Source organism: Phascolarctos cinereus, unplaced genomic scaffold (assembly GCF_003287225.1).
Source record: "Phascolarctos cinereus isolate Bilbo 61053 unplaced genomic scaffold, phaCin_HiC Scaffold_9;HRSCAF=440, whole genome shotgun sequence".
NCBI lineage: Eukaryota > Metazoa > Chordata > Mammalia > Diprotodontia > Phascolarctidae > Phascolarctos > Phascolarctos cinereus.
In genome coordinates, this window is record NW_027556402.1 from 102839016 (window position 1) to 102865511 (window position 26496).

The 26496-nt window shown below is 38.0% G+C and overlaps 1 protein-coding gene and 1 pseudogene across 2 annotated transcripts; one reads left to right on the plus strand and one right to left on the minus strand.

The window, feature by feature from the left end:
* Positions 1–956: 956 nt before the first annotated feature.
* TLR2 (toll like receptor 2) lies at positions 957–22669 on the minus strand. Of its 2 annotated transcripts, XM_020994004.2 has the most exons (3): positions 21614–22669; positions 20288–20368; positions 957–4411 (listed from the first exon to the last, which is right to left on the minus strand). In XM_020994004.2, the coding sequence occupies exons 2-3, from the start codon at positions 20296–20298 to the stop codon at positions 2044–2046; spliced, it is 2379 nt and encodes a 792-aa protein (XP_020849663.1). In that variant the 5' UTR covers positions 20299–20368; positions 21614–22669; the 3' UTR covers positions 957–2043. The 2 variants fall into 2 exon arrangements, with proteins under 2 accessions (XP_020849663.1, XP_020849664.1); XM_020994005.2 differs by lacking the exon at positions 20288–20368.
* Positions 22670–25372: 2703 nt separating this feature from the next.
* Positions 25373–25730, plus strand: LOC110213698 (small ribosomal subunit protein uS10 pseudogene; annotated as a pseudogene).
* Positions 25731–26496: the final 766 nt, after the last annotated feature.

Consider the following 26496-nt stretch of genomic DNA (forward strand, 5'->3'; position numbering starts at 1 on the left):
ATAATAACCGTAATCAACTTTAAAAGACTTAGCCACTCTCATCAATACGATGATCCATGACAATTCCAAAGGACCATGATACAAAATGATATCCACCCCCAGAGATAGAATTAATGAACTCTGAGTGCAGATTGAAACATACTTTTTCATCCTATTCTGCTTGCCTTTTTTTTTGCTACATGGCTAAAATGAAACTATTTTGCACGATTTCAGATCTACAATGGGTATCATTTGCTTTCCTTCTCATTGTATAGGGAAGGGACTGGAGGGAGAGGAAGAATTTGGAACTGAAAATAAAAATTAATAGTAAAACATAATAAGTGGGAGGAAGTAATGAAGGAGAGAGAGAGAGAGAGAGAGAGAGAGAGAGAGGAAGAGAGAGAGAGAGAGAAGGAAGATGCCTGACCAGGGGCTGTTGGTAAGAGAGAGATGGAGAAACAGATCCCATTGGAGACCCCAGCCCAGCAATATCAATATTCTGTTTGCCTCATTCCACAGTTCTTGAGAAGAAGCCTTAATGTGTTTAATTTGCAATAATCAAAAGTCTTTCCTTCAGGCTAGATCTGGATTTTTACATGTTTTAGATTAATCTTTACATAATTTGAAAGCTCTATTTTTCATCATTCACTTCTGAAAGGAAAGTTTTCCCTGTACCCAGGCTAATAAGAATTTCCCTAAGGGGGTGTCCATTGCCTTATTAGAGCTGGCTCCTATGGCACCCTTATCAGGGACTAATCACCTTGTCCAGAAATGGTTCAAAGTGTGTGGGGTGGAGGGAAGAGTGGAGGTCCTTGGACAAGCATTCCTTCATTGAGAAAGTCCTTTGGTAGAAAATCTTACCATAGTGCTCTTAGGGGCTTTCTGTGGTGAAGGTTTCTCTTGTCCCACAACTGTTCACATTGTCCCCACCTGGTTGTTACTCACTGATACTATTACAATGAAATAAAGAAACTAAGTATCATCCAGACAAATGATTTATTTGACAAGACATGTGGCTGCAGAAACAAATTGGGTCCCAGACTCTCGACATTGGTTTCTACACAGTTAATATACAACTTGGAAGGAGTGAAAAAAAAGATGTAGGGATTAAAGCCACCTGGTTTCTTATTGGTGGAGGAGATCAGGAGACACTGAGGTGAGAGGTAGAGAGGTAGTTTTTGTGACATTACTGAAGTGCAGTGACAGTTGGGAAGAGAAGTAATCTTGTGACTTGAAATCAGGTGAGTTTAAGATAACTTCACAAAACAGTAGGTAAAAAACAAAATGGAGTTACTCATGCTTTTTTTTTTTAATGTAACAACCGTGGATTCTTGGCACTAACCCCTTAGCAAATGGTCCAGACTAAAAAATATAGTAATGATAACAATTCATATCAGGAAATCAAGTGACCCAGACAGTGACTGAAACAGCATTCTACCTGGATGTGAACAAGCAATCCTGTGAGGTAAACACAAAATCCCTTAGGCCTTTGAAGTCCAGAAGGTCTAATGTAACTCCACAAGCTATAAAAGCCATTAGAGAGAGCCTTAGATATTGGGGAGAATCTGGTCTTTGTTCAGAAAAATAGGTTAATATATTTATTAAAAAGTTATTTATATATAAATTTATATATTCATATTAAAATATATCATATATTTTATTTATACAAATGTATTTATATAAATTTTATTTATGTAAATATATTTATATAAATTTTATTTATGTAAATATATTTATATAAATTTTATTTATATAAATATATTTATATGTTTATATAAATTTTATTTATATGTATGCATTTATATAAATATATATTTATTATATATAAATATATTATATTTATTTCTATTTATTATTATATATTATATAAATGTTTATATAAATATAATGTATATTATAGGTTAACATAATTTTATACACACACACACACACACACAAGCCCCATGATTTCCTACAAGCTAGGATGATGGAGCTAAGTTTTTTTGTTTTTCTTTTTTGGTTAGGCAATGGGGTCAAGTGACTTGCCCAGGGTCATGATAGAGCTAAGTTTTGAGCTCCATTTACCTATGACTTTATAGCAGCTCTCAAACTGACCCAAAACAATTCCTGCTGAGCTTCATCCCTGGGCCACTCCAGGTAGGTCTTGGTGTTCATGATCTTCCGAAGCTTGCAGAACCTCTGGGGAATGGCTTTCTTCTCAATGGGCTCCAAGAGGATGAGAATAGCTGCATCATTGTTTTCATCAAAGAGGCGAAAGTGGGAGAAATCCAGCTCATACTTACACCACTCACTCTTGACGAAGCTTTCTGAAAGCACAAAGAGTGTTTTGTGACTCTTGTCGATGGAGTCGATGATGTTGTCAATGATCCACTTGCCAGGCACAAAGTCCCGCTTGTGGAGACACAGTCGGAAAGGGGGGTCAAAGTTCTCCAGTTCCTGGACCATGAAGTTCTCAACCCAATTAGAGTCCCCTTCACTGTAGGAAACAAAAGCATCATAGCAGATCTCCCGGTCTATGTTTTTTCTGGGCTTTCTCTTGGCCTGGAGCCAGGCCCACATCATTTTCATGTACCAGATGCCATGAAATCGGTAGCATAGAACTCCAGTCAGCAAGGCAAGCAGGAAAAGGAAAGAGCAGATTGCAGCCACCAGTGGCCCTCGGTAGCATTCAGAGAAGGAAAGATGAATCTCCTGAACTCGTTTGCCCCTCACTTGGAATGGAGAATCACAGAGGTAGTTTTCTGGCCAATCGGTCAGGATGTTAGCCAGCAGGGCTTGTTCATTGTGGACAAAAGATAGAAATTCACAAGAACAAATGAAGTTGTTGCCTCCAGCTGCCAAACTTCCCATTGTCTGAAAGGACTCAAGTTGTGCCTTAGAGAAAGAATGCACTGTGTTTTCACTGATGTTCATTGCCACCAAGTTGGGGAAATTAGCAGCATCTGGTAGGGTCTTTAGTTTATTTCTGGAAAGATAAAGCTCTTTAAGATGTGGCAGATGCAGGTGAAAATCACTGAGCTGGTTATTACTAATGTCTAAGATTTCCAGGGACTGAGGAATACATGGAGTTACTGTATAGGTTTTTGTGCTAGAGATGTTCAAATATTTCAACTTTTTTGGCCACTGACAACTGTCAGGCATAGAGTCAAAGCTATTCTTGCTAATGTCGAGGTGAGTCAAGGTTTTCACAGTCAGCAAGAGTTCCCCGACTTTTTCCAGGGATTTGAATTTATTTTGACTGAAATTTAAGGTGTGCAGGCTGGGCCAGGCCCCCTCACAAGCTGAATTTTCTAGACTATTTTCACTCATCAAACCATCACTAAGATCGAAATACTCTAAGGATCTCAAATTTCTTGAGAGTTCACAAGGGACAAGGAAAACCTTGCTACTTGTGAGGGTGATTTTCTTGATTCCTCCTAATAATGAATACACAGAGCTCAGGTCATAAAATGAGAAAAAATCTTTAATCCGTAACCTGTGAATGGTGATTGTTTCCATTTTCCCTTGATTTTCAATTTTACTTAAGGACACATCTTCCCAGTTTCCAATTCCATTAAGTTCACAGTCCTCAAACACAACCTCTAACAATTCAGAAGCAAAGGAATACATTTTAAGAACTTCAGCAAAACTTTTATCTGTGAATTGCACCTTTCTAAATATAATCTTCTCAATAAGTGGGCTGGAAGCATCAGAAGGCAGTGAAAAATCAAAATTTGCCAGATCAGTATTTCTCAGTTCCAAACACTGCAAAGACCTTGCAAGGTCAACCATGATGTCAGGCAGTAAAATTGGCTCCTTGATGCTGACAGCCAGGTGGCTTATGTTGTGAATAGACTTCAGACTTCCTGGCTCATATTTCTGCAGATAATTTGCCTCAATCTCAAAGTCCTCCAGCATACTCAGCCCTTCAAAGTCTTGTTTCTGAAGCTCTAAGATGTTATTGTTCCCCACTTTAAGAACCCTCAAATTGGGGAGATGCAAAAAAAGAGGGCTTTGCCCAAGTTGAGGGTAGAGATTGCCCTGCAAGTGTAGAACCTGCAAGGAAGAGAGGGAATTAAACCAGGAGGATAACAAGTGAGACAAGATATTATTGGACAAGTCCAGACGTTTCAAATTTTTCAGGGACTGAAAGGAATTTGGTTCTATTACACTAATTTGGTTAGATTGCAACAACAGAGCTTCCAGATTGACACAGGTCTGAAGATCTGTTTCTCTGATGTGTGAGATCTTGTTGAAAGACAGGTCCAACTGTTTCACAGCCTCTGTCAGGCCTGAAGGAATGGTGCCCAAAGACCTGGAATGGCCATCACAGGCACCAACAGGATCACATGACATAGAAGTCTGCTTAAGAGCACCTTCTTCTGAGAGACCAATTATGGTCCACAAGACCCACACTGTCCACATGGCATGTCTCATTATCCAGAGGATCAGCCTTAAAAAGAAAAAGAGATCAGGATGAGTGATCAGGATAGGTATATATTTACCCTAATATAGCATTCGTCAGGGCTAATAATCCTAGAACAACATCTCATAAACATTGTAATGGTGCTAAGCTTGTTCTACCTCTCTGATACTTCCCTTTGGGATGGTTGTGAGGCTCAAGTGATATGTCTGCTTTTTTAAACTTTTTTTAATTTGTTAATTTGTTTATTTTTGGTTTTCAACATTCAGTTCCACAAGATTTTGAGTTGCAAATTTTCTCCTCATCTTGTCCCTTCCCCCACCCCAAGATGGCATTCATTCTGAATACCACTTCCCTTAATCTGCCCTCCCTTCTATCACTCTCCCCTTCTCTTATCCCCTTCCCCTTCTATTTTCCTGTAGGGCATGATAGATTTCTATACCTCATTTCCTGTATATCTTATTTCCTAGTTGCATGTGAAAACAATTTTTTTAACATGTTTTTAAAACTTTGGGTTCCAAATTTTCTCCCTTCCTCCCTCCCCACCCACCTTCACTGAGAAGGCAAGCAACTCAATACAGATTATACATATGTAGTCATGCAAAATACTTCCATAGTAGCCATGCTGTGAAAAACTAACTATATTTCCCTTCATCCTATCCCACTCCCCTACCCCTGATTATTCTATTCTCTCTTTTAAACCTGTCCTTCCTTAGAAGTATTTGCTTCTGATTACCCCTTCCCCTAATCTGCCGTCCCTTCTATCACTCTCCCCTTCTCTTTTCCCCTTCCCCTTCTATTTTCCTGTAGGGCAGGATAGATTTCTATACCTCATTTCCTGTATATCTTATTTCCCAGTTGCATGTGAAAACAATTTTTTAAACATGTTTTTGAAACTTTGGGCTCCAAATTTTCTCCCTTCCTCCCTCTCTACCCACCCTCATTAAGAAGGCAAGCAACTTGATAAAGGTTATACATGTGTAGTCATGCAAAACACTTTCATAGTTGTCATATTGTGGAAACCCAAGTATATTTCCCTCAATCCTATCCTGCCCCCATTTATTCCATTCTCTCTTTTAACCCTGCCCTTCCTTAGAAGTATTTGCTTCTGATTACCCCCTCTTCCAATCTGCCCTCCCTTCTATCATTCCCCCCTTTTATGCCCTTCCCCCCTATTTTCCTGTAGGGTAAGATAGATTTCCATACCCAATTGAGTGTGTATCTTATTCTCTCCTCAAGCCAAATCTAATGAGAATAAGATCCACTCATTCCCTCTCACCTTCCCGCACTCCCCTCCACTGAAAAGCCTTTTCTCATCTGTTTTATGTGAGATAATTTATCCCATTCTACCTTTCCCTCCTTCTCCCAGTATAATCCTCTCATACCCCTTAATTTTATTCTCTAGATATCACCCCTTCATCTTCAACTCCCCCTGTGCCCTCTATCTATCTATCTATCTATCTATCTATCTATCTATCTATCTATCTATATTTATGTATATGTATATATACATATACTTTTTTCCCCTCCAACTACCCTAATACTGACAAAGGTCTCATGAGTTACAAATATCTTTCCATGTAGGAATGTAAACAGTTCAACTTTAATAAGTCCCTTATGATTTCTCTTTCCTGTTTACCTTTTCATGCTTCTCTTGAGTCTTGTACTTAAAAGTCAGATTTTCTATTCAGCTCTTGTCTTTTCATCAAGAATGCTTGAAAGTCCTCTATTTCACCGAATATCCATTTTTTCCCCTGAAGGATTATACTCAGTTTTGCTGGGTAGGTGATTCTTGGTTGTAATCCTACCTCCTTTGACCTCCAGAATATTATATTCCAAGCCCTCCAGTCCCTTAATGTAGAAGCTACTAAATCTTGTGTTATCTTGATTGTGTTTCTACAATATCAAGTAACATGTTTGTCAAGCTCTTTGCCCACTTTTAAGTGCCATGTAAATGTAACATCTGTCTTTGTCAAGTAACTTTCAAAGACTCACCAAAACTAAATCAGAGTCTAGTTTAGATTTTCCAGGAGTTTTCCCATCATCTAGATGCTTCACGGATTTGTATGGTATAGGTACAGCAGCAATCTTTGATATGAAGGGAGAAAGATCTAAGTTCATATTCTATCTCTGATACTTACTAGCTAAGTGACCATGAGGAAAATCACTTAACATGGAGATCTAGTTCTTCCATTTGTAATAATGAGGATAATAATAAATGGGCTACCTACTGTGAAAAATGATTCTTAATAATCAATGTCATAGAGATTCAGAGCTTCTCCCAGCCCTCTTCTTCCAAAGTCCTGACTTTAACTTCAGTTTTTCTTCAGAAGGATATTACTGATAATGAGATTGCATTGATTCTCCTTATCCTGGTCAGCTCCCAACCAAGCTTGCAAGTAATTTAATCTAAGATGGAGGAGCCCTTTGTGTTCTGCTCAGGCTTGGGTGGAGACAGATTCTTTTATCTAGATAGCCCAAATCCAGGGGTGGTCTGTTCAGGGGTGAAATAATGATGGAGAGATATCAGCCCCTGTTGGAAGGGTATATAAATTGTACACCCTAAACCCAAAGTGAGTTCAGTTCCAGACTGGCTGCCATGCATGGATGCATGCATGCTGCCTGCTGTGAGAGAAATAAACATTGGTATGACCTAATCCTGTTTGTCTTTCTTCAACTCTGAAGGTTGACTTTTTGGTACCATGACTCGGATTAGGAAAGGAAGAAGAGACTGGATTTCCCCAACAATGCTGGGATTAGGTGCCCAGGACTTATTCTCCTGAAAATTCTGACCCTGATGGGGGTAGGTAAGTGATAAGTCCTTTCTAAACCCCCTTCTTCTATCATTGGACTCCTGCTTGTTTGCTGCAGTCTGAATTTTTCTCTCTGAGCTGGCTCTGGGGATGAAGGTTCAGGCTTGTTGTGAGGATCACATGACTGTAAACTGCTAGGCACAGTGCTTGGCATAGGAGAAACACTATCTAAATGCTAACTGTTTTATTATATCTTTATTAATTAGATGTAATTGCTTCATACTTGGTAACTTTATTGTTTTTAGATATGATCAGTATACAATGACAATGGTGATGAGATAAATGATTTTCTGTGTAAGATAATTTGGAAGTGCACTCAACTAATTGTTTCAAGTTCTAAATACATGATATTGTTTATGGTATTGTTGTATTTCTAAATTTTCTTATGTTGTGTAATTTGGTAAACAATTGTATCACCTATGTTGTTAGAAAAGCAATTCCTCTCATAATCTAGATGTTGATAGATTAAGAATTGTACTGTCAGAAAAAAAATGAATGGGTTAGGAAGCTGTTAGGTCATTCTATCAGCTTCAAGTATTTACAAAGGTAGTTTTTGTTTTTTTGTAAGGGAAATTGATAATTATACAAAGAAAATACCTTGTAAAATCTCCTTTGTAAACCCACAAGGATTTTTGGGACCATCTAGTCATAAATTCTTATCAACCCTGTGTAAGAGTTTTCTGTGTTGTGGAATTCTTACCGAGTAAATGGGAATCCTTGCACAAATCAGGGGTGTGATTTTCAAGTCTGTGCTTATTAATTTGAAAGTTTGTGAGCTATCACATTCACTACCTATGTGAGATTCCAGCATGTAATTGTTTTCTTAATTTCTAGTGACATATTTAAAGACAAAGGGAAGAAAAGATACTGAGTAAATTTTTGAAGGCCTGGTAAACTTTGTTAACGTGATAAGGCTAATTTAACTGGGAATGTTCTTCTTGGCTTATAAAAACTGAATCTCCTCCTCATTACAAACACCTGTTTGACCATAGAATCTAGGTAACTAGGAATTTTGTGGTAATTAGGAATTTAGTTTGTCATGGTACTTTGGGGATTTATTTGTTACTTAAAAGACATTTTACACCAATTGATAAGTTCCAGTTTTAGAAGTTTCCAACTAATTTATCTCATGAGAGTTTAGTGATTATTCCTTTTAACAGCAAAATCAATTTTAAGCTGTTTTTAAGAAAGGGAAATACTTTTACAAAGAAATGTTCCATAAAAATATTTTGTGTGATTTTTGGAAGGCTTACTAAGTTTTCATTTGCAAGCTATTTTATTTTTATCATAATTTGATATTAGTAATAATTACGTCCAAACCTACTGTGAATTTCCAAGTTTCATTCATAGGTTTGTTGTATCCTTAGACCAGCCTCAAAACAAATGGATGTTTTCAGAGAAACAGAGTCAAAGTCAGCAGCTCAATGGAAGCAACATCAGAGCTTCTCCCAGCCCCCTTCTTCCAAAGTCCTGACTTTACCTTCAGTTTTTCTTCAGAAGGACATTACTGATAATGAGATTGCATTGATTCTCCTTATCTTGGTCAGCCCCCAACCACGATTTCAAGTAACTTAATCTAAGGTGGGGGGGTCCTTTATATTCTGCTCAGGCTTGGATGGAAACAGACTCTTTTGTCTAGCTAACCCAAATACAGGGGTGGTCTGATTTCCTCTGTCCAGGGATGAAATGATGATGGAGTGCTTGCTATCAGTCCCTGTTGGAAAGGCATATAAACTATGCACCCTAAATGCAAAGTAAGCTTAGTTCCAGACTGGCTCCTATGCATGGAGGCAATCATGCTGCCTGCTTTGAGAGAAACAAACACTGATATAACCTAATCCTGTTTGTCTTTCTTAGACGGAACTTGTCTACTCTGCTCCCCTTCATGAACTCCATGTTTTAGCCAAACTACCCTTCTTTTCACTCTTTTTTTCTTTTTTTTTTAGGCAATTGGGGTTAAGTGACTTGCCCAGGGTCACACAGCTAGTGTTTGGTCTGAGGCCAGATTTGAACTCAGGTCCTCCTGACTTCAGGGTCAGTGCTCTATCCACTGCACCACCTAGCTGCCTCTAAAGTACCCTTCTTGATGCTCCTCATTCCCAGTATTCATCTCTAGTCTCCATGCCTTTGAACAACATGGACATCATGCTTGGAACGAATTCCTTTCTTATCTATACCTTTTAGAGTCTTCAACTTACCTCAAAAGCTCGGATCAAATTCCACCTCCCGCATGAATCCTTTTCTCATTTCTCCAGCAGCCAGTGCCTTTTCTATACTGAAACTGCCTTTTATTCATTATATATGTGTGTATGTATGTGTGCACATGTGTGTGTATGTAGACATATATTTGTGTATACATATGTACACTGTTGACAGATTCTATAGGTTGTGTCAGAGTCCTTTAGTTTGCTCGTTTCTTGAGGGTACTTTATATTTTGAAAAATTATGGTGATTTCATTTTGAGGGGTATTCCTGGGCATGATCTGGGCAATTCACATTCTTCATCCATTTGGTTCTCTTCCTGTGTGGATGGTTAGGCCAAACTCTTGAATGGTTTTGAAGCACTTCCAAGAGGCTCTACAACATTTCACCCACAATCAGGAGCATGTGGAGGAACTTAGTGCTCACCACAGAACCTGCTCTGGATCTTTTCCCATATCAGTAGAGATAACCTTTGTCAAGCATATGTTTGTCTTCCTGTTTTATGTCTCACCTGATATTTATGATCAGAGGACTCTCAAACAGGATTATCTCTGTTGTGATATCTTTCAAAGGATTTTGCATAATTTGGACATACTGATGGAAGATGTACTGTTGGAAAAGAGCCTCAAGGTGGCATTTTTTCTACTGCATTAAATGGTTTTTCAGAATTAATAAGCAAAACAGTGAGATCTTTTCAGTTATGTAATAGCAATGATGTTTTATTTTTTAAAATATTTTTAACCAGGAAAAATCTATTTTTTCTCCTTCCCATTGAGAAAAAGAAGAAAATTCTTTGTAATAAATATGCAGTCAATAAAAACAAATATCCACATTGGCCATAACCAAAAACAATATGTCTCAATCTGCTCTCCAAGTCCATTGTGTCTTAAAAGAAGTAGGTAGAATACTTCATCATGCATTCTGTAGAATCATAGCTTATCATCGCATTGGTTATAATTCTTAAGTATTTCAAAGATGTTTGTCTAGTAAAGAGGTGTTCTATTGAGGAAGCTTATTTGTGAAAGCCTGCCTGTTCTTTATTAATATCTTCACCAAGGATGGATGCCTTCAGTACACGTAGAGATGGTTCTCATAAAAAATTTATATAGATAGAAAAGTAGCCACACAGGTCAGTAGCTGTTAATGTTTTCCAAATTAACTTTTTTCACTATTAACAAATTCTGAGATTCCCCGCCCGCATGCCTTTGCTGTCTTTCTCACTTTGGTTGGATACCTTGTGATCACCGATGCCCTCACAACTGTGCTGCATCCAAAGCACACTGTCCTCTGGATACAGTTAGTCTAATGCAAGTGTTTTTCTCATTTGTATTCTCTTCAGTTCCGTGTTGATCTCCTATAAACATATCCAAGTATGGTGCTCACTATCTTGATGGAGAAAAAAAATGCTTGTTTAAAAAAAATGTGAAGATCTTTTCCATTTTTTATTTGTTGCTTTCTTTCTAGCTTCTAAAAGTCTTCTGGGTGAAATTTTCAGTTGGCTGTTTTGCCAAGCTTTCTTTAAATTGGTGTTACCCTCCATTGCTTCTGTTTTATGATACAATACTGCTTACAGTGTTCCGTCACCCTTCTCTATAAGATTTTTACAAATTAGTTTACATTCTAAACTGGTATTGGTTTTGACTGCCAACAAATAGGGTTTTTTTTTTTAATCTTGCCAGCATGGTAAAAGCTTGTCTTAGGCAGCACAACCTTGAGAACTCAGGATCATCTCTACACCATGATGATGCATTAGAGCAGAACTTTGTGAAAGATTCAGCATTTATTGCATCTAATTTGTATTTAATTTTCTGTGTACATGACACTCTTATCTCCCAACACTGCATTTTCACTGGCTATTCCTCATGCCTGGATTTTCTTTCCACGTTCATCCCCACTTGCTGAGTTTCTTAAGATGTCAGCTAAAACCCCACATTCTGCAAGATCCTTCCTGATCCCCTTTAATGCTAGTGCAATGATCACCATCTTATCCTTTCTATAGCTTGTTGTTATACTTGTCTTCTCATTGACTCCCTCATTAGACTGTGAGCTCCTTAAGAACAAGAAATGTTTGGGGTTTTGGGGGGGAGGGTTAACTTTTTTTTTATCTCCACAGCAGCTAGTACAGTGTCCAGCCCACTGTGGATGCTCAATAAATGATTGTTGACTTTTGTACATGCCCCTACCCAGTTGAGTGTAAGGTACTTGAAGGCAGGGACTGATTGATTTTTTTTGGTCATTATATCTGCAGCACCAGCTTGATGCCTGGCACTTAGTAGGTACTTAATAAAAGTTTGCTGAATTGTTGAATGAATGACAAGATGTCGTACAAGTTTCCTTTCAACTCTGGGACCCTCTGTTTCTATAAATAGGGCAAGAGAAAGAAGCTAATCTATTGATAAACTGGTAGGGAAGAAAAAGAAGAGACACAAGATGGTGCTAGTCACATAGGCATAAAAAACCTGGATACATACAAAGAAGCATAACACATGGTCTCTTCACTCAAGGGTTACCTAGCACAGTACTTCACATATAACTGGAACTTGTCAAATGATGAATGAATGAATGAATGAATGAATGAATGAATGAATGAATGAATACAATCTAGACGGGGAGACAAAACAGAGACATTTGAGACAAGTTAACTAAAAGTTAAGCACCAGATGAATGGAACAGAGTATTATGGGCTATAGTGGTGAAGGGAAGCTTCATTAAGGTACAGGAATCCTGTCTCAGACAAAGCAAAAGCAAAAATAGATCTAACCAAAAGAGATAAGGAAGGAAATTACATTCTGCTAAAAGGCACCATAGGCAATGAAGTAATATCATTACTAAACATATATGCACCAAATGGTATAGCATCCAAATTCTTAGAGGAGAAGTTCAGGGAGTTACAGGAAGAAATAGACAGCAAAACTATACTAGTGGGGGACCTGAACTTCCCCCTCTCTGCACTAGATAAGTCTAACCACAAAATAAACAAGAAAGAAGTTAAGGAGGTGAATAGAACATTAGAAAAGTTAGGTATGATAGACCTCTGGAGAAAACTGAATGGGCAGTACTTTTTTCTCGGCAGTACATGGCACATACACAAAAACTGACCATGTACTAGGGCATAAAAACCTCACAATCCAATGCAGAAAGGCAGAAATATTAAATGCATCCTTTTCAGATCATGATGCAATAAAAATTATATGTAATAAAGGGCCATGGAAAGATAGACTAAAAAATAATTGGAAACTAAATAATCTAATCCTAAAAAATGATTGGGTCAAACAACAAATCATAGAAACAATCAATAATTTCATTCAAGAGAATGACAATAATGAGACAACATACCAAAACTTATGGGATGCAGCAAAAGCAGTTCTTAGGGAAGTTTTATATCTCTAAATGCTTACATAAATAAAATAGAAAAAGAGGAGATTAATGAATTGGGCATACAACTAAAAAAACTAGAAAAAGAACAACTTAAAAATCCTCAACTAAACACTAAATTAGAAATATTGAAAACCAAAGGAAAAATTAAAAAATTGAAATTAAGAAAACTATTGAACTAAATAAAACTAAGAGCTGGTTTTATGAAAAAACCAATAAAATAGATAAACCTTTGGTTAATTTAATTAAAAAAAGAAAGAAGAAAACCAAATTACTAGTATCAAGAATGAAAAGGGTGAAGCTACTACCAAGGAAGAGGAAATTAAAACAATAATTAGGAATTATTTTGCCCAACTATATGCCAACAAATTTGACAATCTTAGTGAAATGGATACATATTTACAAAAATATAAATTGCCCAGATTAACCAAAGAGGAAGTAAAATACTTAAATAACCCCATCTCAGAAAAAGAAATTGAACAAGCCATTGATGAACTCCCTAGGAAAAAATCTCCAGGGCCAGATGGATTTACATGCGAATTCTATCAAACATTTAAAGAACAATTAATTCCAATACTATATAGACTATTTGGGAAAATAGGTGAAGAAGGAGTCTTACCAAATTCTTTTTATGATACAAATATGTGTTGATACCTAAACCAGGAAGAGTCAAAATAGAGAAAGAAAATTATAGACCAATTTCTCTAATGAATATAGATGCAAAAATTTTAAACAAAATACTAGCAAGTAGATTAGCAACTTATCACAAGAATAATACACTATGACCAGGTAGGATTTATACCAGGAATGCAGGGTTGGTTCAATATTAGGAAAACTATCAGCATCATTGAGCATATCAACACCAAAACCAACAGAAACCACATGATCATCTCAATAGATGCAGAAAAAGCTTTTGATAAAATACAACACCCATTCCTATTAAAAACACTAGAAAGCATAGGTATAAATGGAGTCTTCCTTAAAATAATAATATATATCTAAAACCTTCAGCAAGCATTATATGTAATGGGGACAGGCTAGAAGCATTTCCAATAAGGGGTGAAACAAGGATGTCCATTATCACCACTGTTATTCAATATTGTACTGGAAACCTTAGCTTTAGCAATAAGAGAAGAAAAAGAAATTGAAGGCATTAGAATAGGCAAAGAAGAAACAAAGCTATCACTCTTTGCAGATGACATGATGATATACTTAGAGAATCCTAGAGAATCAAGTAAAAAACTACTTGAAATAATAAACAACTTTAGCAAAGTTGCAGGCTATAAAATAAACCCACATAAATCATCAGCATTTCTATATATTACCAACAAAGCCCAACAGCAAGAGATAGAAAGAGAAATCCCATTTAAACTTACTGTAGACATTATAAAATATTTAGGAGTCTACCTCCCAAAACAAACCCAGGAACTCTATGAACACAATTACAAAACACTTTTCACACAAATAAAATCAGATCTAAATAATTGGAAAAACATCAGTTGCTCATGGGTAGGAGCTAATATAATAAAAATGACAATCCTACCTAAGCTAATTTACTTATTCAGTGCCATACCAATCAAACTACCAAAAAATTATTTTATAGAGTTAGAAAAAATAATAACAAGATTCATTTGGAAAAACAAAAGGTCCAGAATATCAAAGGAACTAATGAAAAGAAATGCAGGGGAAGGTGGCCTAGCAATTCCAGATCTTAAATTGTATAAAGCAGCATCATCAAAACTGCTTGGTACTGGCTAAGAAATAGGGAGGTGGATCAGTGGAATAGGTTAAATATGCAAGACACAGTAGTCAATGACTATAGTAATCTATTATTTGATAAACCCAAAGACCCCAGCTTCTGGGATAAGAACCCACTCTTTGAAAAAAACTGCTGGGAAAACTGGAAAAGAGTATGGCAGAAACTAGGCATAGACCCAAATCTCACACCATATACCAAAATAAAGTCAAAATGGGTTCATGAGTTAGATATAAAGGCTGATACCATAAGTAAACTGGGAGAACAAGGAATAGTTTACCTATCAGATCTATGGAGAACAGAAGAATTCATGACCAAACAGGAGATAGAGAACATTATGAAAAGCAAAATGGATAATTTTGATTACATTAAATTGAAAAGTTTTTGCACAAACAAAGCCAATGCAACTAAGATTTGAAGGAAGGTAGAAAATTGGGAAAGAATTTTTACAACCAGTCTCTCTGATAAAGGCCTTTCTAAAATATATAGAGAATTAAGACAAATTTATAAGAACACAAGCCATTCCCCAATTGATAAATGGTCAAAGGATATGAACAGACAGTTCTCAGATGAAGAAATTAAAGCCATCTATAGTCATATGAAAAAATGCTCTAAATCGTTATTGATTAGAGAAATGCAAATCAAAACAACTCTGAGGTACCACATCACACCTATCAGATTGGCCAACATGACAAAACAGGAAAATGATAAATGTTGGAGAAGATGTGGGAAAATTGGAACACTAATACATTGTTGGTGGAGTTGTGAAATGATCCAACCATTTTGGAGAACAATTTGGAACTATGCCCAAAGGGCTACAAAAATGTGCATACCCTTTGATCCAGCAATAGCACTTCTAGGGCTATATCCCAAAGAGATCAAACAAATGGGAAAAGGACCCACATGTACAAAAATATTCATAGCAGCTCTTTTTGTGGTGGCAAAGAATTGGAAATTGAGAGGATGCCCATCAATTGGGGAATGGCTGAGCAAGTTGTGGTATATGAATGTAATGGAATACTATTGTGCTATAAGAAATGATGAACAGGCTGACTTCAGAAAAACCTGGAAAGACTTATATGAACTGATGCTGAGTGAAGTGAGCAGAACCAAGAGGACTTTGTACACAATAACAGCCATTATGCAATGACTAATATTGTTAAACTGAACCCTTCTCAGATTACAAGGATCTAAGACATCTCCAGAGGCCTCGGGATGGAAAATGCTGTCCACATCCAAAGAAAGAACTACGGAAGTTGAATGCTATCACTTATTTTTGCCTTCTGTTGAGTTTTGTTTCATCTTTCTGATGGGTCCTCTATGGTTTTAATTTTTACTTACAACTTCACTAATGTGAAAATATGTTTAATAGGAATGTAAGTGTAGAGCATCATCTTGGGGAGGGTGGGGGGAGAAAGGGGGAGAAAAACTTTCAACTCAAAAGCATATGGAAGTAATTTTTGATAAATCAAAATAAATTGATAAAATTTAAAAAAAAAAAGGTACAGGACTCCTGGAAGCTTTGGATAAGGAAGCTTTGGATAGGTGAAGAGGAAGATGTTCCAGACAGAGGGAGCCTAATAACACTTTTGCTAAAGAGAAAGCAGGGACATGAAGTCAGAGACCATGTATTTTTTCATCTTTGTAAATCTCCCAATGCTGGGTGCCCTGGGCAAAATAAACATTTAAAAAATATTTGTTAAATTGAAAGAGGAAAAGATAGGAGGCTACTGGTATAATCCAGGTAATGAATTCAGGAATGAGGGTGGAAAAGCAGGGAAGAATGTCAAAGCTGTTAGCTTTCTTTCTGCAGATAAATTTGCAACTCAGGCATCACTTCTGATTCCCAGGACAATGTTCCTTGGTTTAAATGTAAAATCACACAGACAAGGTAAATAAGAGGATTTGCCTTTTGTAAAAGATCCCTATGGTAAGCTTGTGGCCATGGCTACCATGCAAAATAAACCATTTTCAAGAACTGGAATGAAGGGAAGATTTTTATTTTCAAAATAAATGAAGTAAAACTGTAATCTGAAGAAAAAAAAACCCAAGCAATGCCCAAAATGAAACAATGGGAAAAGAACTTTAGCAACTTTTTTTTCTGGGATATTTTTCTCATTCTAACCATAATAACTCATATTTATACAGGATCATAGATGTAGAACTGGAAGGAATCTTTGAGATCAAGCCCGGGGTGCCAGACAATGTCAGTGGATGCCATAGCACCCCCAAGCGGGACCTGAATCAGATTAAAATGTAATTGGGAAATACTGAACAAAATAAATAAAAATACAGTAGAACAAAGATAATGTCAAATGTGGTTATCTAAGTCAATAAGCTGTCTCAGGGATCCTCATGTATGGGACTGTGGTCCCCACTTCTTGTTTGAGTTTGACACCACTGCTCTTGTCCATTATACAAATGAGGAAAATGAAGCTCAGACAGGTGAAATACCTTGTCACCCAGTAACAAGTAGCAGAATCAAGAATTAAACCAAAGTCCTCTGACTTTCTTTTGTTTTTCCTTAATAAAAATGAGAAGGGATAAGGCTAGTAAAACTGATGTTACCATTGTGGACAAGTGGAAAGAAATTACATGTAATGGAAAGCTCTCAGTTGGTCTAATAATCAGTGATGACGGATTTTAATAATTAACTTTTTAAGCCAATAAAGTCTCCCGATGGCACTAAATATAAGCATACCCATCCACAGCTAATTTTAGGATGGGGAGGTACTTAGACTTTTGCAGGAAGCACGTAGGATATCATGTTTACTAATTTTGAGGGACTGGGGTTTCAGCCTCGGTCAATGGATCACAATGCTTTGAAAGCACAGCAGCGTGGGCCACGTTACCATCTACTAATGATGCCATAAACTCACCATAAACATTATCAAGTTTTTTCTCTTTCTCACCTATTTGAGCAAACACTTGTGCTAAGGCATGGAATGCTGCTCCAGTACCCCCTAAATGGGAGAAGATTTCAGAAACTTTTGTGTATCAAGTTGTGGTTTTGAGAAGTTTCTCCTGTAAGGCAAGTTGTTTCCAGCAAATGCTTGTGAGCTTTGCTTAGATCTGTTGGGATTTTATCTTCCTTTCAGGGGGTTCAGATGTGAAATTCTCCTGGGCAAAAAGTATTGAGTTGGGTGGGCCATGACCATGCTTTTTCACATAGCATCGTAGGCAGCAGCACTAGACCATGAGATGGTCATATTTAGCAACCATCTCTGCACACATCTTTTGAGTGGCTTCAGTGGACCAAGCCAGGTAGGAGGCTGCTAGAATGTCATGATCATGTTGGGCAATTTTTGCTATTAGCTCCTGTTGTTGTGACAGTATCTTTTGATTCAGCTCCAGATTAATATTAAGTAATTTTTCAAAATTTTGAGTCTGGGGCAGCTAGGTGGTACAGTGGATAGAGCACCGGCCCTGAAGTCAGGAGGACCTGAGTTCAAATCCGGCCTCAGACCAAACATGTCACTTAACTAGCTGTGTGACCCTGGGCAAGTCACTTAACCCCAATTGCCTAAAAAGGAAAAAAAGAAAAAAAAACATTTTTGAGTCTAACTTTAACTTCAAATACAGTATCTATTAGACTGAGTGGTGACGATGATGACTTAAGGGGCAATTTTTCCATCCCTATAGGAGTACTTTTGATTTGATAGGGACCACTTAAAATCTGGTCTATATCCAACAAGCCTGAGAGTAAGTTCCAGAAAAGTCAGGAGTTGGTGTTCTGGATTGACTCATGATGATGCTTAATCTTGACCATTAATCTTCATCAGTCCTCTGACTTTCAACCCAAGGTCCTTTCCCACTGCACATGCCAGGAATTGAATTTTTATAAAACACTTTCTCATTATCATAGAATCACATATTTAGAGCTGGAAGAAAATTGAAAGGTCATTTACTTCAAAGTTCTCATTTTATAGATGAGGAAACTGAGACTCAACTGGCCATGTAATTTTACCCAAACTCACACTGGTAATGACTTTCGGCAGAGGTGGGATTTAAACTCAGGTCCTGAGATTCAAATCCAACCCTCTTTCCACTGCACCATTACAGCAGGGGGAAAGTATAAATGTCATTTCCCAGAGGGGCAGCTAGGTGGCACAGTGGATAGAGTACTGGCCCTGGATTCAGGAGGATCTGAGTTCAAATTTGAACTCAGATACATAACACTTACTAGCTGTGTGACTCTGGGCAAGTCACTTAACCCCATCGCCTAGCCAAATAAATAAATAAATGAATGAATGAATAAACAAACAAACAAACAAACAAATAAATGAATGAATGAATTAAATAATTAATTAATAAATGTCATTTCCCAAACTACTTTTGCTCTTTTGTGTTAATTTTTTTCAGTTTCTCATAAGAAATATGAGAGTGTCATTATGAAACAGAAAGAACCCTAGAATACTTCCTTGTTAAAAGGGAGAACTCAGGAGAGATGCTGAAATTATTGGGAAGTGGAACTGATGGTTAAAATGAGCAGTCCTAGTAGAACTTTAAAATTTTGTAAACTGCAAACAGCCACAACAAATACTCAGCTTTAACACAGAAGACCTAAATTCCATTCCCAACACCACTGCCTACTACTAATAGCTGTATAGCCTTGGGCAAATCACCCAACATCTCAGGGGACTTAATTTCCTCACTTGGACATTCCTCAGTGGACAAGAATGACAATCAAAGAACTGCTGTGAGGATCAAATAAGATAATTTATATAGGTCAATTGGTCAGTCAAAAGCACTCACCTTGTGCTAGGCAGTGTACTGAGCACCAGGGATACAAAGAAAGGTAAAAGACAGTCCCTGCCCTCAAAGAGCTCACCTCCTAATGAAGACATGAAAATACCTATGCACTTCCAAGATACACACAGAGTAAAAGCAATACATAAATCATCACCATTATCATTATTATTATTATTTTGCTTGTTCTATCAAATTTTAGTTGAATGTCATTCTATGTATGCCTCCAGGAAAATAACTCAACAATAGGCAAATGAGTCAGGAAACATCAGCGCTATTCCACTCTCTTAATTGAGCAGTTTACTCAGCCTCCAGTTTCCAACAGACATTTAACATCTCTAATTTCCATCTAATACACCAATGCACAAGTTTGTACTTTGAGAAGAGGAAGTCTTAAAGGGGAACTTCAGAAAATACACTATATTTTATCTGCTATCAACACCTGGTCCTGGACACATTGGATAAATCCTTTCAATATGACATCTCCCCTGGAATCAGTTTCAATAAGGAGAAGTGAAAGAAAATATGAGCATCTTTGGTTGAGCACAAGGGTGAGGAAGGAAGGGAAGATTAGTAGTAGGAGAAAGGAGAGAGAGAAAAAAACAGGAAGGAAACTTCCCCTATTTCATCACATACATCTGGCTGACCCAGAAGAGCAAATCAAGGTTGATTGTGCCTTCCCTATACCATTAGTTAACCAGGAGCAGTCCAGAGGCCATCTTTAGAATAGAGTTATAAAATGTTGGGACCAAAAACCTGCTAGTCCAATCACTTCATTTTATAGAATTTTACAAAAGGACCTATGGAGCTGCAAAGGCTCTTAGAGATCATCTAGTCTAAGCCTGTCACTTTACAGATGAGGAAGCTGAGGCCTAGAGACTTAATGCATCTGGAATCTTAGCTTCTTTTGAAGACTCAGATCAAGTGCCACCTTCTATGTGAAACCTTTCCTAGTGACCTCCCCTTCCCTTCACCCCCCATGAGGTGCTATTATCAACCCCCTCAAATTACCTCATATTCATTTTGTCCTTGAAAAGTTCACAGTCTTCTAACTTCAAATCCAACAGTCCTTCCCTTCAGTGGATAAGGTAACTGAGACATAATAATGGCTAGTATGTAATAGCTAGCATTTATATAGTACTTTAAGGTTTGCAAAATATTTAATATATATTATCTCATTTGATCTGTTCAACAACTCTTTGAGTTAGGTGCTATAATTATCTCTGTTTTATAGATGTGGAAATTGAGGCTGAGAAAGAAGTGATTTGCCCAACTCTTAAGTGTCCCAGAAAAGATTTAAAATCCCACCTTCCTGACAAGCAGATCACACAGCTAGTCAAGATTGAACTAGAGCTCAGGTCTCCTAATCTCTCAATTTGGTGATTTTTCTTCTTTATGTGACCAGGATGGTCACACTTCAAATCATTTTCTTTTCAGCCTCCCACCTCCACCCCAAAAAGCAAACAGGTTTTAAAAGTCCTTCCTAATTGGAGAACAGTCTCCTTCTATTATACGAATACTTTGTAGTGGTTTGACAATAGTTAACGGTTGCTTGTTCTTTAGTGTCTCTATCTGCAAAATGAGGCTGTTGGCCTGGATATTCTAAGGTAGGTTAGATCCTACTGTGGACAGAGCGCTTGATTTGGAGTCTGAAAAGCTAGGCTTGAATCCTGTCTTTGACATTGAGTTGCAAATTTTGACTTTGACTTTGGGTTAGTCACTTGAATCGTTCTAGGTCTTAATTTCCCTCAACTAAATTAAATAATTAAAGGGGTTGGCCTAGACTCCTTTCAGCTCCAAATCTACGATCCTGTTTCAGTCATTCATTTCACTTTTACATTCTTCGGCAGTGACCTAAAACCAGAGTTTGACTCCAGTCCCCAGGCACTGGAGATCTGGGTACCAAAGATAACAGGCTCAGGGGGGCGGGCTTCTTTCTTTCTTTCTCTTTTCTTTCTTTCTTTCTTTCTTTCTTTCTTTCTTTCTTTCTTTCTTTCTTTCTTTCTTTCTTTCTTTCTTTTCTTTTCTTTTTCCCATTATCTGAGTAGAGGCTCAATTTTCACGGCCGACGTGAGCCCAGGATTGAGATTTTTTTTTTTAATGGACTAGCAAAAGGAAACTGAACAGTTTCAGTAAGCTGCCCAACAGTCCTCACACTGCGCCTTAAGGGAAGGAAGCCTTCACTTTCACCAGCTCCAGCCTTAGGCTTAGAGACGCCAAAAGCTAAGCCCTGTATCCATACGATTCGAGGGTTCCAGGGATGGGCCCACCTGATCCCTGAACTTCCCCAAGGGCACCCCTACCTAGTACAACTCCCGGGAAAGGCAGTAGACGTACCTAAGGCCCCAGGACGCTCCTTAGGTCTGGATTAGACAGGTCCAGGTGCGCTCAGTTCAGCTAGTTGGACTACAACAGCTACAGGCTGGATGGACACGGGGTGCGGGATGCAAGGCTGTGGGATGTGCCGCCTGGAGGAAGGAGGGGATGTCTGTAGTTGCCCCGCCTCTTCTGAATCGCTCCTACCAGTCTGGGAAGTGAGAGAGTCTGGGGAGATGAGGTAGCGCAGGGCAGGGTCAGGAAAGAATGATGGAACACACGAAGTCCCTTTCCTTTTCACCCCACAGCTGGACGTCCAAACTGCAACCAGTTCAGACGGGTGGCAGGCGGGGTGGGCAGGGAAGAAAGGAGGGAGGGAGGAAGAGGACAGAGAAGAGAGAGACAGAGAAAGAGAGAGAGAAACCACACTTCCTTCTCCTTCTCTTAGTCCCGGGTAACTCTTCATTCCCGCCCACATTGCTGAGTCCAAAGTTTACAATTCCCCGAGGGGAATTCCACTACTTCCGCACTTTCTTCCAGGCCAATGGCCAAGAGGGGGTACAAACTGGAAATTTCAGAACAAGGAGTCTGGTGATTCCTCCTCCATCTCCTCTCCCCAGTTCCCCTCCAAACCGGGCTGGAAAATGGAGCAAAGCAAGGCTGGAGAGAAGGCAACTTGCCTTGGGTTCGAATTCCGATTCTGCTACTTACTAGATGTGAGACATTTAGAAAATCACTTCCCTCTCTGGGATTCTTCGTTCGTGTCTGTAAAATGAGAGACTTCAGCTAAATTATTCTCTCCAAGGAGGCTTCCAGCTCTAAATCCTGGGTCTTAAGGGGATGGGCGCAGAAGATGGAAAAGAGACAGTTCTACCCAAAGCTGAGCTACACTTGGCTCCTTGCCACCAGGGGCTTTCCTAAAGCAGGCACACCCAGAGAGAATTTGGTTCCAGGCAAATGAGGAGGCGGTGATGAGGCCAAATGTCATCATATAAATAGTGAACCTCAGAGAGTCGCCGGTGCAGAACCCGACAGCTCTCTGTAGCCCTCTCCTCTCCTCCTGGCACAGAGACTCTGGCTCTACTCTCCGACTGAATTCTCTCTTTTCCCAGACCTCACTTCCGCCCTCTGGACGCTGGTTCATCTCATGTTTTGTTTACACTTTACTCCAGTGTTCACTCACCACTTACAGCTTTCATGCCAAGAAAAAAAAAATCCCCAAACCTCCGCATATTTAGCCTAAGAAAGCTTGTAAGTATGTCAAGCCTTCCTTGTGGTGAAAAAAAGCACTTGGTTTTGCCGTTCTTGACTATACAACTTACAAGGATTTTTGTTTTTCCTTCTTTTTTCAATAGAGAGGATTTCAATCGAAAAAAGTAAAAGATAGTCTCCAATTTTAAATTAAGATTCATCTTGCAACCCTTTAGTATTAAACCAAATTTTACCCCAAAACTGATAGACTCCTTTTTTTTATCAGAAAAATCTGAGTTGAGGTCAAGAAAATTATTAGTACCAAAGAACAGAAAGAGGGCAGCTAGGTGGCACAGTGAATAGAGCACCCACCCTGGAGTCCAGAAGACCTGAGTTCAAATCCGACCTCAGACACTTGGATCACTTGATACTTATTAGCTGTGTGGCTCTAGGCAAGCCACTTAACCCCAAATGCCTCCCCCCCCCAAAAAAAAAAGAGTAGAGAGCATTTTTCTACCCTTCAGGGGGAAAAGTTTACAAGTTAAAAGAAAATTAAGGAAAAGTTATCAAGTAAAAAAAAGGCTCTTTTATTAACTTACTACTAATGTAATATTTTAATCCACTGGAAGTTAACTCAATAAAAGGACTTTGTTTATCTCATATCCTCTCTGAATAACCCTCTGGCTATCACATTAAAACTTACTGAATGTATGGCCCATATAAACTAATCACCTCTATTTCTTCATCAATGTCTGTCTCTCCCACTAGCTTTGTCATGGCGTCCAAATTGACTTTCATTAGAATAACTTATTAAAGGACACCTGGAGACAAGTATTTTTTAACTATGGTAAGGCTTACTGCTAGTTTATCATATTAGAATGATTATCTCCAATTATCTGATTAAAATCCCTGATAATGCCATGGAGAATCTTAGCTTCTTTTGAAGACTCAGATCAAGTGCCACCTTCTATGTGAAACCTTTCCTAGTGACCTCCCCTTCCCTTCACCCCCCATGAGGTGCCATGGTCCTACACACTTCAGAGAAGAATTCAGTTTCTCTTGGTTCCCAGAAGTTCTGCTAGTCTCCTTTCAGGAGAACCCAGTAACCCTTATTTTGCCCCAGGCACAGACTCTTGAGAATTGAACAACAGGAATCTTGTCAGAGCTGAATTTCTTCTCATGGACTTCTACAGACTGTTGGCTGGGCCACAGTAGTGTCTAATATTCAACCAATGTTAGAGTTGGAAGGAGAATTGAGGAAATTTGCATTTGTGGGAAGAGATGAACTCCAAAATCTTGCACAGCTCATCTCTCCTACTTTTTTCTCCTTCTTTTGAATTTCTTGGTAGTAGCTATTCCTATCCTTAGATCACTACTGTAGCAGGGATGGTCACTGTCTGGAGGCCAAAAAGATAACAGGAGCATTGCACAACCAGGATCTGGGGTTCTAGCATCATGAAGAGATCCTAATCCAATCCCAATCCTTGGTCTCTCCAAACTGTTCAGTTGGGCTCGTAGGCACTTCATTTGCCATTGTTCATACTCTAATCCAAGTTCATAGAGTGTTAAAACTACAAAGGACCTTAGAGACCATCTTAGTTCAATCTCCCTATTTTATAGATGAAGAAACTGAGACCCAGAAAGGTGAAGGGACTCACCTGTTAACATGAACATTGAATTAGTAGCAAAGTTGGGAGTAAAATTCTTTTCATTGCACCATGCTTCCTAAAAGTTCCATCATATACAAAAATATTTATTGCAGTGCTTTTATTGTAGTAGCAAATAACTGGAAGGAAAGTAAGTATCCATCGATTACAGAATGGTGGAATAAATTGTGGTATATGAAATATTATTGTGGCATAAGAAACAGCAAGGAAGATTTGTATCTTATGTTATAAGATATCATGACTTTAGAGGACTGAGAGTGACAAGAAAATGACAAGGAATGAGGGCATATATTATGGGAACTGTCTGATGTATTGGTTTGTTTTTATTAAACTCTAACTCTTTGTTACTAGGGAGAGGTTCATTTAAAGGAAACCATTAGGAAGTAACAGTGATCTTATTTTTTTTTAAATAGTATAATTATATTACCCAATAGATAAGTGGTCAAAGAATATGAATAAACATTTCCCAAAGGAAGAATTGTAAACTATAAACAACCACATGAAAGAATGATTCAAATCACTAATGACAAGAGAAATGCAAATCAAATCAACTCTTAGGTTTCATATCACACTCTGTAAATTGGTAAAGATGCCCCAAAATGGTAATATTCAATGTTGGTGGGGTTGTGGAACTATAGGTACACTGACGTATTGTTAGGGGAGCTATGAAATTGGAAAGCAATTTTGAAGTATGTAAATAATGTAACTAAAATATGCATATCCTTTTGACCCAGAGATTCCGTTACTAGACTTGTACCTAGAAGAAGATAGACCCCATATACATCAAAATATTTATAGCTCTTTGGTGAAGGTACCACCACTGCAGGCACGTGGAATCGGTAGTCCTTGACTCTCCTCCTCCTAACTCACTGCTGTTCAGTCTCACAGAGGAATAAGTCAGTCAGGAAGCCATTCCACTGCCATGGCATTCTCAGACATGGGCAAGACACTTGCGGAGACCAAAGTGGCCACTGACCAGATCTGAATCACCATCACCAGCGACAATGTGAAATCACTGGAGAAAGTGTGTGCTGACCTAATTAGAGGAACTAAAGAAAGGCACTTGAAAGTGAAGAGACCTACCTGTTTGAATGCCCACCAAGACACTTTGAATCACAACTAGAAAAATTCCTTGTGGTGAAGGTTCAAAGACTTGGGTTGGGTTCCAGATGAGAATCCACAAACACTTTATTGATTTGCACAGTCCTTCTGAAACTGTTAAACAGATCACTTCTATCAGTATTGAACCAGGTGTTGAAGTCACCATTGCAGATGCCTAGTCAATCATCTCTTTTAATAAATTGATTGCAACTATTAAAAAGTATTTATAGCAGCACTTTTTGTGATAGCAAAGAATTAAAAACAAAATAGGTGCCCATAGATTGGGGAATGGCTAAACAAATTGTGGTACATGAATACAAGGAAATACAGTGATATTACATATATTTATATGTATATATAGTTATAGTTATAGTTATAGTTATAGTTATAGTTATAGTTATAAGAAATGATGAGTGTGATAAATATAGAGGAACATGGAAATGACTACATAAATTGATGGAGTAAAGGAAGCCAAGCCAAGAAAACAATATATAATAACTATAACAACATAAGTGGTAAACAACCACACACACACAATCAAAAGTGGAATTGCATGTTTTTGGACAAGGATGACATAAAAAACAAAAGTCATCAATAAAAATTCATTTTTAAAAGGTATACCCCCAAATTAGCTTTAATAGTATGTAAAAAAGATGCATTTTAAGATGACAAAAAAGTATCTGTCAATATGAAATTATAAATATTACTTATGCAACACAAACCCTCACAGAGGAGTCTATAGAGGGATTGATGCATGGGATAAGGTGTTTGCAGTTTCATGTTGTGTTGTGGGGGTTGTCTTGAATGAATTCACAGACTTAGACCATCTCCAATCTAAGAAAAGGCATTTTTTGAGAGTGACACCTCTCTAGCAGGATGAGTTCCAAGAGGAACCAGCAACTTCAGTAAGGCAAGATAGGAAAAAAAAAAAAGATAAGACAGGCA